Source organism: Erinaceus europaeus, chromosome 9 (assembly GCF_950295315.1).
Source record: "Erinaceus europaeus chromosome 9, mEriEur2.1, whole genome shotgun sequence".
Classification (NCBI taxonomy): domain Eukaryota; kingdom Metazoa; phylum Chordata; class Mammalia; order Eulipotyphla; family Erinaceidae; genus Erinaceus; species Erinaceus europaeus.
This window is the reverse complement of record NC_080170.1, coordinates 108,103,628-108,117,321: the sequence shown is the minus strand read 5'-3', so window position 1 is coordinate 108,117,321 and position 13,694 is coordinate 108,103,628. Positions and strand designations below refer to the sequence as shown.

The 13,694-nt window shown below is 37.2% G+C and overlaps 1 protein-coding gene across 6 annotated transcripts in view; it reads left to right on the top strand.

The window, feature by feature from the left end:
- TP63 (tumor protein p63) overlaps positions 1-13,694 on the top strand; it is a 225,221-nt gene that overhangs the window by 192,590 nt on the left and 18,937 nt on the right. For 5 of the 6 annotated variants that reach the window (XM_007525665.2, XM_060198511.1, XM_060198513.1 and 2 more), the window contains 6 exons: positions 506-692; positions 2,616-2,731; positions 3,694-3,803; positions 4,484-4,620; positions 7,093-7,175; positions 10,945-11,081. In XM_007525665.2, the coding sequence (XP_007525727.2) occupies positions 506-692; positions 2,616-2,731; positions 3,694-3,803; positions 4,484-4,620; positions 7,093-7,175; positions 10,945-11,081 (770 nt within the window). The remainder of the gene's footprint in view (positions 1-505; positions 693-2,615; positions 2,732-3,693; positions 3,804-4,483; positions 4,621-7,092; positions 7,176-10,944; positions 11,082-13,694) is intronic. The other variant, XM_007525671.3, reaches the window with a different exon arrangement.

Sequence of the window (13,694 nt, the reverse complement as noted above, 5' to 3'; positions counted from 1 at the left end):
CTTCATCCTAAAAAAAAAATGACAAGAAATAATAGCATAAATGTGAAAACATTTGTAAACATAGGGTTTTATTTAAGGTAGAAAAATTACTAGTTTGATGAATGAAGATAATTCTATATCATCAGAGTGCTAAATGCAGACTGGAGAAATACCTCTCTAGAGAAAGTGTCTGTTTTGTCATGCACATGGTCCAGGTAAAAATCCTGGCTCTGAATGGGGAGTGCTCCAATGGCACCGGGATATGACCAGTGCCATTGTGTTTCTCCCTTTCTGTCCCTTTCTTTGTATATGAATGAAAACAGTATCCTTTAATGGTGACATTATGTGTGTGCAAGGCTCTGGTTAGCACCACAACAAAAAGAGTGCTCTATGCTATGTATGCAACAGTCAGTGGTAAACATGAAGCTATAGATACTGTAAACATGATGTATTTTTCTTGCTATGATTTGGAATATAATACTATCTCTTGCTTCTTTTCTTTTATCATTGGCCCTTCGCTAAGCAGTATTCCACTGAACTGAAGAAACTGTACTGCCAAATTGCAAAGACGTGCCCCATCCAGATCAAGGTGATGACACCACCTCCTCAAGGTGCTGTCATCCGTGCCATGCCCGTCTACAAGAAGGCCGAACATGTCACAGAAGTAGTGAAACGATGCCCTAACCATGAGCTGAGTCGTGAATTCAATGAGGGTAAGGAAAGTAGAAATCTGTGACTTTTCAGCTAAGCTCCTTGAAAATAGACCCTAAAGAAAAAAATAATAAAACATTTTCACAATCAACTATCCTGGCCCAACTTCTATGGTATGATAGTGATTCAGCCAGCCTTTATAACTGACAGGATATCTGATTTACTAAACAGTAAACTTTATATAGAAGTAGATTACTAATTATCTGTTCTTTTAAAAATAATCGAAACTAGTAGTGATAAGACTAGATGACTTGGACCTACCTTGTCAGCTTCAACTGTTCCCACACTCCCCTGTTTTTAATAGAGAATGTAAGGAGAACAATGCGTGGCGTGCGACGTGGTTTCCCCAAGGTAGCATTCTAAGATTCTAAGAAGGGAGATTAAGTAAAGAACACAGAAAAGTCTAAAGGAAGGATAGTTGAAATCATGAAGATTGATCACAGTGCTGAAAGTAGAGAGTCGGGAGTTAGATATACATATATGAGTGTATGTATTTGTCACCAGGGTTAGTGCTGTGCCTCGCCTTGGTGCCCCCATAGGATGAGTCCACTGCTGCTGACAGCGCCCCTCCCCCTTTTTATGGATATTGAGCCAACAAATGCTGCAGCACTGCTTAGCTACTCTTAAAGCAACCCCATGAAAGTTAGGAGTGGGGGCTTGAAGCTGAGATCTTGTGCATTGTGTAACATGTGCACTCTACTTAATCTCCTGGAAAGACATTTTTAATGGGAAGATTGGTGGATAATTGGTATGTGCACATTTAGAGGATATAATAGATGTTAGATGAAATTTGTGAAGAATATTTTTTTTGATTTTTAAGAAAAAAATTAAGAATAAGATTATCAAAATCTTCATAATGTTACCCAAATCAGTTTTAATCATTAACTTACAGTCCTTATCTACATGGCTTCATCATCCATACTAGTGTATCTTGCTTTTTCCATTTAATGGTATACCTGAAGGATTATTCCATATAGGTGTTTCCACTTAACGGTATACCTGAAGGATTATTCCATATAGGTGTTCTTCATAAGTCTTCACAGCTGTTTTGGATCCATCAAGGTGGCATAACTTTAGTTTCTAATTGTAGAGACCTACTACTCTAAAAACACTAGTTATTTCTAGCCTTGCTTAATAGACAGTGCCTCAGAAAGCATGTGGATACACTTAGCTTTTCACTTTCACTGGATGTGTCTGCAAGATAGGAGTATGTGGTCAAGTGTTAGGAACACCTCTGTCACTCCCATTTCTCAGAGTAGACTTTTCTTTAAGCACTCCTGAGTACTCCAATCTTTTCTGAAACTTTTGAAAACTACTTGGTTTTAAAATGGCCTTGGTTTTAAAATGGTCTTCTTCGTTTTTAAATGGTCTTCAAAAACCAGTAAGGTTTTTGTCTTTCTGATAAAAGCAAGTTATAAAAATGAAACTTTCTGATAAAGAGGAGACAAAGTGGAAGTTGTATCCCTGCCATCTGTTCTTGCATATTTAGTATTTCTGCCAATCAATTTTTGGACAAAATCTTCTCTCAAAATGATTTTTTTTAAATTACTCTGCTCCATTTTCTTTTTTTTTCCAGAGAAGTTTCCAAAACGTGATATAGATCAGTTCAGAAATCTAGTTTTAAGAGATCTACAAGAGCTTAGATCATTAACCTTAAATTCCAGAAATGGGGCTATTTCCTTAGTTACAGATGTGCTTTCTGGTCTTTTCTGTTTCTGTACAGGTTATTCTGTCTTAATGTTTTATATATGTAGCAACAGGATATATTCCTTTATTTCTTTATTTTTTTGCTCTCCATAAATATGAATTTTCTTTACTATGTAGCTATTTCTTTGGCCACCAACATCCTGTACAGTATAGTTTCACTGAATTGTCTTTGTTTTAAAGGTGAAGAATTAACTATTTTGTCTTCCTCTGTTCTGCAGGACAAATTGCTCCTCCTAGTCATTTGATTCGTGTAGAAGGAAACAGCCATGCCCAGTATGTAGAAGACCCAATCACAGGAAGACAGAGTGTGCTAGTACCTTATGAACCACCCCAGGTAAAACAATAATGACGGGGCTGATTTTAAAGAGCACTGTTTTCAGTGAGAAGTGATGGTTGGAGCATCTCTTTCTGTTTTAGTCCTCCTTATCATATATTTATCCTTGTTTTTAAAGTCTTATCACCCTCTTTTTCACAGGCTTCTTCTCTATCCCTTTCAACACTAAATTAACCTGGAAACATGATTCCATGCCTTAGTTTAATCTTAACATCAGATAATAGTTGAACTTTTAATTGGGATAATAAACTGGGAATTTAACTGGTAGTGGGCATATATTGGATCCAAGTAGTTGTAAACTATCCTGTTGATGGGAGGCCGTAGGGGAGAAGCCCCTTAGCTGAATTTAGGAAGAATACATTGCAGGTCAGAAAAACTATAATGGTGTAAACAAATAAACAAAAAGGTGAGATAACGAGGCCAAAGTCTATTAGATTTTGAGCTTGCTATGCAGACCTTTAGCTTATGATTCCACCTCCCTAGGTTACAGATTGCTTCGTATTATACTAGACAGTTTAATTCTGAGGATGTTTTAAAACCCAGAGTGTTAGTTGTATAGGAACACTTTCCATTCTATGTTACACTGTTATATCCACCTAAAAAAAGAAAACCCCTGAATATTGATTGCTACTACATGTGGTCATTTATTTTCAACTCTCTCTTTTAAGTGTTATTTGGTAGAAGATGATCCTTTGTGAAATAGATTGTATGAATCTTTTTACAAAACCTAATAGAGTCCAAGATATTTGTTTTTGAAAAGTCTCTCTCATCTTATCTGGTGTTAAAAAATACTAACTTTAACTCCTCAAGAGGGAAAGCAAAGTGTCTACATGGGTTTCAAAGCATGCCTTCCAAGAGAGAAAACTTCATTAGAAGTAAAGCTGTTTAAACATAGGGGAGAAATGAGAAGGAAGAACATCAGTTTAAACTATTTTTAACAGACTTTCTTGCCCTGTGTTTAGGTTGGCACTGAATTCACGACAGTCTTATACAATTTCATGTGTAACAGCAGTTGTGTTGGAGGGATGAACCGCCGTCCAATTTTAATCATTGTCACTCTGGAAACCAGAGAGTAAGTGGCACATACAGAACTGGCATTCACAAAATTCATGGGTGGTAGACAAATTGAAGTGCTGTTTATCTTTATCTTCACATACACAGCAGGGAACTATCCTTGATTTTTGTCCATTGTGTTTTAAATACTTGCTACAAACACCTAAAAGATTAAAGAATAGAAACTTCAAAACAACACAAAAGGGGGGGGGTAAAAATGGAGGGAGTGGGGAAAGAACTGGTATGATGTGTAAGTCACTTCATACCTGAATTCTTTATATTTGGCTGGAATAGACAATGTTTGTTTTCATGTGCGTCCCCCCTCCTCCCCAGGCATTTAACAGCTTCTTTGAGTATGTCTGGACTGCCTAAGGGGATTTCATCCTGAGACATCCACTGGCTTAACTCAAGTTTCCTTCAAAATATGTCGCTAAATACAGCTGTTCAGTTAATGGTTTGGAGGTTCTTTGCAGAGAAAATGGAATGTTGTTTACTAATATTGTGTGTGGCACATAAGAACTTTTGTGTTCTGCCAGAGGCTTTGAGGTCTCTCCTTAACGCAGCCAAAATTAAGCAGCTGCTAGTGGTGGTAGAAGTACACTGGTGATGATCAGCATTGGGAACGGGAATGGGAAATATCCAGAAGACTTTCAAAATTCCTTTAATGTAACCTTTGTCTCCCTTTACTCTCATTCCTAGTGGGCAAGTCCTGGGCCGACGCTGCTTTGAGGCCCGGATCTGTGCCTGTCCAGGGAGAGACAGAAAGGCAGATGAAGATAGCATCAGAAAGCAGCAAGTGTCGGACAGCACAAAGAATGGTGATGGTACGAAGCGCCGTAAGTAGCTGTAGTGGCCAAATGGGGTGGGACTGAGTCCTTTCCAGACAGGGGGACTGGGGAGTGACATTTGAGAAGCTTCATAAAACAAGTTTGGCTTGAGACTCAAGAGTCAGAGGGGAGAACTATCAAATGGATGAGATGCTCAAATGAATTCTAAGTATGCATTGCAGCTTTACAAAAGCAAATAGTCTTAAGGATTTTTTTTAGTCCAGCAATACCCAAAATTAGGACTTCCAGAACAATAACACTCGTATCTTCTGGAATCTGGGTAGCAATGCACATTCTGATTTCCCAGACTTGCTGAAACAGTAACTCTTAAGTGTGAGGCTAGGCAATCTGTATTATTATTATTATTATTATTATTATTATTATTATTATTATTATTATTATTATCATGACTAGTGGTAGAATATTAAGTCTGATTTTTATTACATGATTTTTTTGTTTGTTGTTGGTTGTGTTTATTTTCGAATTGTTTCTTTATTGGGGCATTAATGTTATTCACTTGACAGTGAATGCAATAGTTTGTACATACATAATAACATTTCTCGGTTTTCCAAATAACAATGCAACCTGTGGCTATCTGTGTTTTATAAACCCTCCAGGTGACTGAAATGCTAGCTAAAATTGAGAACAAATACCTTAGTCCTTTGCATGAGTGCTGAGAATAGCACTTTATGTGTCTGTAGCAGTCAGATTTTTAAGTACAGGTTTCAGAAAGCACATTCTGGAGAATATGTAAATCCAGATTGCATTAAATCAATTCCCTACAGTCCACCAAATGATTTGGGTTAGTTGTTTTAAACTTGTTTACTAAGCAGTAAAAAAGGCACTATTCAAAATATGATTATTTCACTGAAACCACAGTGCAAAATATTCAGTTGATGAAAGTTTTAATTGAAGGGGACAGGAACTGGGAGCAGTCTGTGGCTCCAAGTGCTGCTTGCAAATACTTCTTGCCAAGGGAGGTCTAGCTTCCCATGTAACAAAATGTGAAAAATGCAATTCACAGCTACTTCTTTTTAAAAATCTTTGTATTACCTGTATGTATTTATTGGATAGAGGAAGTCAGATTTAGAGAGGGAAGGGGGGAGATAGAGAGAGGAAGAGAGAAAGAAAGACACCTGCAGCACTGCTTCACCACTTGCAAAGCTTTTCCCCTGCAGGTGGGGACCAGGGGCTCGAACCTGAGTCCTTGTACATTGAAACATGTGCTCATTCGGGTGTGCCACCACCCAGGCCCCCACAGGTGCTTCTAACTTGTGAGATTTGCTTCTAAAAAGTGCCTTGCACAAATCAGGTATCTCTATAAGTATTTTCTAAAATTTTTTATTATCTTTATTTATTGATTGGGTAGAGATAGAAATCGAGAGGGATGGGAGGAATAGAGAGAGTGAGAGACAGAGAGACACCTGCAGCACTGCTTCACCACTTGTGAAGTTTTCCCCTGCAGGTGGGGACTGGGGCCTCAAACCCAGGTCCTTGCGCATTGTAACGTGTGCGCTCAACCAGGTGTGCCACCACCCGGCCCCCTCTGTAAGTATTTTAACAGATCACTACTTAATGCATCATTATGACTTATTTCATGAGACAAGTTCTAGTCGTATTTCTCATTGGTGTTCATAGTAGTGATTGCGTTGCATCTTACAGAACAGCCAAATGTTATGACAAGTAGTCACTGTCACCATCTAGCTCTGCAGCATGATATTCCTTTCTGCATACTGTCTATTTCTCAAATATCATAGACTTTATTATGTAAATCAGTATATATCTCCACCCTAACTTGAGTCTGACAGGTGGCATCACTTCTGCACTCTTCATGAGTACCTCATTTATCTAGAAATTAATGGCTTTCAGTAAGAACAGATTATTTTAATTTTGATAGAAGGATTCTCTCTATAACCCAGAGCCCTGCTCTATTTTCTGATAGTGGAAATGTTAGAGATTTATAAAATTTAAGTCCGTATCATTTACCAAAGAGCAAACAGGGGCCCTAGACATTGAAACTACTTGTCAGAAGTTGTGTGATATATGTACTGACCTGGCAAGGATGAACATGCAGGCTGACTGCATTGCTGGCACAACCTCAGTGGCATGCATTTACTTCCCTGGGACATCAGTGGTCTGAAAAATAAAACACAAAACTAATTTATGTTCCCTTCATTAACAGATGTTCACAAACACCAGTTAAGACACAAAGAATCCTGTAGTCCTTCTTAAGCCCACGGCAATTTCTTGATTTCCCAAATGTCTTTCTCTCACTTGTTCTGCTTCACAGCGCCTCACCCCTACTTCATTATTGTTGCTAGGCCCATCCTTAAAATAAGAAACAGCTATCACCTATTAAATGAATGCTTAGAATAAGAAACACTAATCACACAGGTTTTTCTGGTGCCATTGTCTGTTTAATGAATGTATTATTATTTCAGAAATGATCACAGAATGAGATTTGCATTCTTTCCCCACAAGCTTTTCGTCAGAATACACATGGCATCCAGATGACATCCATCAAGAAACGAAGGTCTCCAGATGATGAACTGTTATACTTACCAGTGAGTTTCCTTTGGGTATTTATTATTGCTTCATTTCATTTTCCTTGAATGAGCTTGTATTCCACAATCTTCAATTTTTCTGTGGTGATAGTAATTACTGAGAAAAAGCAGAAACCATATATATTTTATTAGGAAGATATGATTTGCCTTAACAGTTTGGGACTTTTAAACTTACTACTCATCCTGTCAAAGCTATCTCCTTGGGTTGTTTGTGCACCAGGCTTTTATGCCTGAGGCTTTGAAGCTTTAGGTCCAGTGCCTTGCACCATCATAAACCAGAACTGAGCAAGGCTCTGGCTCTCTCTCTCTCCCTTTCTCTCTCTCTCTCTCTCTCTCTCTCTCTCTCTCTCTCTCTCTCATAAAACAGTAAACCTTCAAGAGTCAGAAGAAAAGCTCACCTTGTAGGGTTCATATGAGACTTGCCACTCATGTGGTCCAGATTTGAGCCTTAACATCACATAAAAGATTCTGTAGCACTGGGGGAACCCAGTGGTATTGTTGAATCTCTCCTCTCTGTGTCTTTCTCTACCATTATCTCCAAACAAAGAAAAACAGTTGACCCAGGAAGAGTGAATCACATATGAGTGAGATCCTGCTTTGACAATAAGGCAAAAACAAAAAAAAGCATCCAAATACATTTTCATATCCAGATATTTAAAATTAATTTATTTTGTGTTTATAAATAAAAATATTACCCTAGCTTTATGGCCATACCAATTTGGAACTTTTCTGTCTAACATAATTCATGACAATGTGGTTTGGGAAGTGGTGCAGTGGATAAAGCATTAGACTCTCAAGCATGAGGTCCTGTTGTTGTGCATGGGCCGTGGAGAAGAGAGAGGGGGTCCGGAGCAAAGAGGAAACACAAATCTTTATTTGCGCTGGCACCTCAGAGTTGGGTGCTAGAGAAGCAGGTTGGGCCACGTGGAGGTAGCGAAAATGGCCGCCTCCCGCAGTAACCTTTCCTGCGTCTGAACACCGGAGTGAAGCGCTGGCAAGAGAGCGAGGTGCGGGAGAAGAAAGGCTTTTATAGGAGCAGCTTTCGCAAGAATGGGAAGGGGGAGGAGTAACCATAGCACTCCAGGATAGGTTGATAACTCTCGTGAGAATGGGAGGGGGGAGGAGTAACCAAAGCACTCCAGATATCGCGGGGATATAGACAATGCCCTGAGGGCACAACATGGCTGAACAGGCACCCCGAGAATGTCCCAACTCTCGCGGGAACTAGCAGTAGCCTGAGGGGACAACATGGCAGATGTGACTGCATCAGCACAATTTCCCAGCAAGGTCCTGAAGTTCAATTCCCAGCAGCACATGTACCAGAATTATGTCTCCTCCTTTCTCATTAAAAAAAATATCTCACAACATTAATAATACAATTATAGAATTATCTGTGATATCTTTTATGGAGCAAGTAAGCCAAGCAAATCATATATCTTTCAATTATATGTGAATGACTAAGAAACTCTGATTATGTCTTGTAGAATTATGAACACGTTTCACTCCAATAGAGAGCATTAAGCCCTCTCCAGGTCACTAAGCTACCTACTTCATACTATGGTTGCAGTGCATCAAAATCGTTTTACTTTGGGTCTTTATCATCAAGAATGGCAGTAAGAATTTTGTACCCAGTATAGATTTTGCTACCACCAAAACAGGAAAGAACTAGATGTAGGGTCAGGAGATTTGGATAGACGTTACTGCCAAAGACTGAAGTTAAAGCAACCAAACAGGTCTGGGTGTGCTATAGTTGTTTCTATCTTCCTCTTTTTTTTTTTTTTAAGATTTATTAGCTTACTTATTTATGACAGAGAGAGAGAGAGAACATAGAATTACCTTGACAGCTTCCCTCCCTTCATTAAGACCTGGTATTCAAGACAACGGGTTACTTGCTGGTAGTACAATCAGATAGTAAACTAACTAGGATTCCCAGTGTCTTATTTCTCAGAATACTTATGAAAACTAATGTGTGAACTGTCACACTAAACATCTTTCAGGTAAGTTAAATATTCCAGAAGACCTAGTGTGTTGTCAGCTGATGATATTGGAACCAGTTACAAAGCTATATTTTTCTGAAATTTCATTTTCTGCTACTGGATCTGATATCTGGAAATCTATTACGTCTTACACCTAATGAAATTGAAGTGTAGAAGGAAGAAAGAAATCAGTTTAGCAGGAATTTACTTATTTGTCCGGTGACAGTTATTCTAGACCCTGGACATATAGAGTTGAGTGAAATACACTTTGATCTCACTGGATAACTTGACTGAAGTGAGGATATATTTACATTGAAATGAAATAAGTTTCTGGTAGACGTACACACGAAGCTATGTAAGCATAGGACCGAGACTCACAGGTCAATTAAGAAAATCTGGATTGAATAGAAGTCAACCAAACAAAAGATAGAGAAAAGCTTTCCATGTTTGAGTTCTGACAACTTTTTGTTCTCTTTACACTTAGGGGACTGGTATAAAATTTAAACAGGTATCTACTCACTATCTCACCATTTGCCTCACTCTAGCTCTTCCCATGCTAATACTCATTAAAGTTGTTAAGAGACTCTTTTAGAGAAACACATTTTAGTCCCGCTTTCTATTTTTATCCCCTCTGAGAGAGCTATAATAAGTTCTCATAGTCATGTTTTATAAAGTCACATTAAGCACTGCACAAGTGAACACAAAGTCATTGCTTCTAAAGGAAATAGAGGACTGGATTCCTGTAAGTCTCTGGGCATAACATTTTCATCAATTTGTATAAAAACTTTTTTTTATGTGTGCTTCAGTATAAACTTCTTTAACATCTACTAGTCACTTATTAATACTGAACTCATAGCTACAAGCACTATGATTCATGCCTGAAGGAAGTTTACTTAACTTCTAATAGCACATAATTTCTCTATAAAGCACTTTACAGCCTCCTTAAAAATATACATATGAAACAGAGCTATATCATGGGAGTGTGTGTAATATACTTGCACATACAGGATTCCACTGCTTTAAGACTTACCTTTTTATTCTTTTTTTGTCAGATAGAAAGACAGAGAGCAAGTGAGATAGCTCACCTGGTTAGTGTACCTGATTTGTCACAGGCACAACCCAGGTTCTCGTCTGACTCCACCATACTAAAGGAAGTTCCAGTGCTTTGATATCTTTCCCTCTCTTCCTCTCTTCCTTCTTCTCCTATTTCTGTCCATTTCTTTCTATCTAAAAATTAGAATGGGAGCATCAGTCACAGCAAAGGGGGGGGGGCACAAAGACAGAAATAGAAGAGACACCATATCACTTTTCTGTCATGCAGGAAGCTTCTCCTGCTATTCATGATGCTTCTATGTGGTGCTTGGACTCAAACCTGGGTGATCCTCTGTGGTAAAGTGTGAATTCTATTAGGTTAGTTACCTCTTGACCCCAACCCTGTTACCATTTAAAATTGCGAATTTTCCAACAAAAACAAACAAAAAAACAGAAAAAATATAACCCTCAATCTAACATGGAAATAACTCCTGTTTACAGCATGACAGAACACACACAAATAAAAGGCCAAGCATCTGTCATATTGTTTGAATTTAATTAGAAATATGAGCAATTCACTCAGATCTTTCATTGAACTTGTGTAATAAACATAAAGCACAAGGAGTATTGTGTGTGTTATAAATAAATGTTAGTAAGCAAGAAAATTCACCAATCTGGAATCCAAGAATAATGCAATTGACTGTATTTCTGGTAGTCCCACAATTTGCCAATTTTCTTTCCCCTTCTTCTTGCTTACCCAGGTGAGGGGCCGTGAAACTTATGAAATGCTATTGAAAATCAAAGAATCCCTGGAACTCATGCAATACCTTCCTCAGCACACGATTGAAACATACAGGCAGCAACAGCAGCAACAGCACCAGCACTTACTTCAGAAACAGTGAGTATGTTCATATTCCATTTTAGGGCGTGAGAGCAAGAAAGGCTATTGAAATCCGTAATAGGGTGACTGGTGGTTGCTGTAGGTGAAGAGGTCATGAGACAACAGTACATAGAAGATTCAGATGAAACTAGTATGGGATTTTGTTTATTTGTTCCAGAAATCTTCACTTTAAGATGTTCCAACTACATCAAAAGTATTTCAGGTGAATTACCAAAAAGACTCTGACAGAGTAGTTAGCACTCCTTTATGCATTTAACTCATGCACATCTATCAGTAACAGTATTTTGAAGACAGACTCTATTCTAGTAATAAAGTAAATACTTAAAAACATGCAATAGGGGGCTGGGCGGTAGCACAGCGGGTTAAGCACACATGGTATAAAGCACTAAGACGGGCATAAGAATCCTGGTTGGAGCCCCCCAGCTCCTCACGTGCAGGGGAGTCACTTCACAGGCAGTGAAGCATGTCTGCAGGTGTCTATCTTTCATTTTCTCTGTCTACTCCTCCTCTCTTGATTTCTCTCTGTCCTATCCAAAAATAAAATAGAAAAACATGTAATAGTCCCTAACTTCAATTGGTTTTCTATTACATTTCTTGGGGTGCATATAATCCACTTTCAGGAAAATCACTGTAAATAAGGATAGCACATAGATTTTACTTAAAAAGTTAATTATTCGAGTATTCTGTTAGGAAAAAGTTTGAGACCTAGTGCATTCTCCTTGTAAAAACGTCTGGGTGCAAAAGGAGCATTCTAAAATCATACTGCCATATTTTAGCACCTCTGTTCTAGGAGTATTCTAATATATTGTTTTCCAGTGACATACTTTCACATAACTTAGGGCATATTTTGCAAATGTACTAGACTCTACTTACAGCCTATTTATATGGTAATTTTATTTTGACTATTGGATGATCAATACACAGTAGTTCTTATGAAAGACTTATGTCTAAAAAAAATAAAAAGAAAGAACTATGTCTGTAGATAAATGCATACAATATGGACCCATGCAATTAATGTAAAAAAAAAAAAATTGAGTTTTCCCTCCAAGGAAAAAGGAACTAAAGTCAAAACTTTTCTCATTTAAAACAAAAGTTTTCTTTTACAGTAGAAATGTGATGTAAATGAACAATAAATTATGCTTCTTTTTCTGATATATGTTACTAGCTACTAGAAAGAAAGAGATAGCTGTGGAAATTGTAGTAAAGAGAAGTTGTCATTTTTTTTTTTAATCAATATAAATCCTTTTGAAGAAACTAGACTGTATTTCTTACAGTTTAGACTCAGTTGTCCTCGGGGCAACAGCAAACAGAAATAGAGCAATAGAAATGAAAGGGTCTTTTTTTTTTTTAACAATGAACATAGATTTTTTTTTTGGATTACTTTAGGAACATCAACAAATAATAGCAATGACATGTCTTGGAATGGAGCAAATCTCATATATAGATTTTCCATGTACTACTCTAAACGTTAAGTTTTCAACAATGACAAAAAGAGTAGAAATCAAGAAAAGAATCAGGACAATGTGTAAAACATGTGTGTATGTTATAGAAGGAGGTAGAATTAAACTGCATATCATATTAAAATTTTTTATCACATGACTTTAAAAAAAGCTATTCTAGATTTTCCAACAGTTACGTGGATCCATTAAATTTGATAGAAGGCAGAAAGATCATAGAACAGTGATTAGTAGATAAAACAGTTGTGCAATTTTATGTCACTAAGCTTATGATATTTGTTAGTGGAGCAAAAAGGAAATTGATACACATATCATTTGTTACTATTTTAAATTTATTTAGACTATAAACATTAATACCTCAATGAAGAAATTAAAAATAAATAAATTTATCCTAAATTTACTTTTGCCTTGATGATATTATAGATGACTTTTTTCTTAATTTATAATGCCATGGTAGCATATATAAATGCAACTGAATTGTATATGGGGCTTTTTTTTTTTTTAAAGAATGTCACACTATCTGACTTTTTTTTCTGTCTTATTTTTGTATTGGCCTAGAAGGGATCTCAGCATTAACTTTGGGCATGAACATTTTTCAAATTGTACTTGTAATATTTTACTTGAAAGGTTGAGTGGAAAGTTTTACCAAGAAATCTCCTGGGAAGAATATTCCAAAGGAAAATTAGAACTCAAGGTTGTAGATAGTATTCTCACTACTAATCCTGCAGTTTCCTCAGGATGCCAGTACAAAGATATGCAAATGTATTAAGTATAAAACTGATTTAGTTCTTATATAATGATATAACAAAGATCAAAGAAACACATGTGCAGACCCAGATGGGTAAGAGCCTTACCCAAGTTGTGCATATCACATGGTATTAAGAAACACTCCCAAATTGTCTCAGTTCACATGGGAAATGTTGGTTCACCCCAAATGATGTCAGAAGAATGGCATAGTAGTACATCATGCTGAATGAAGTTACCTTGTAATATTCTTTCCTGTCTCTTATCTAGGTAACAAGTTAAAAAAAATAATAAAGAATGGTGTCAGGTCAAACGAATAATTCTTAAAGGCTGTGATTTTAATGGTCTGACTATCTGGCCAGGCATCAATATATATTTATATATAAAGTACATATTTTAGGTTTTCAGG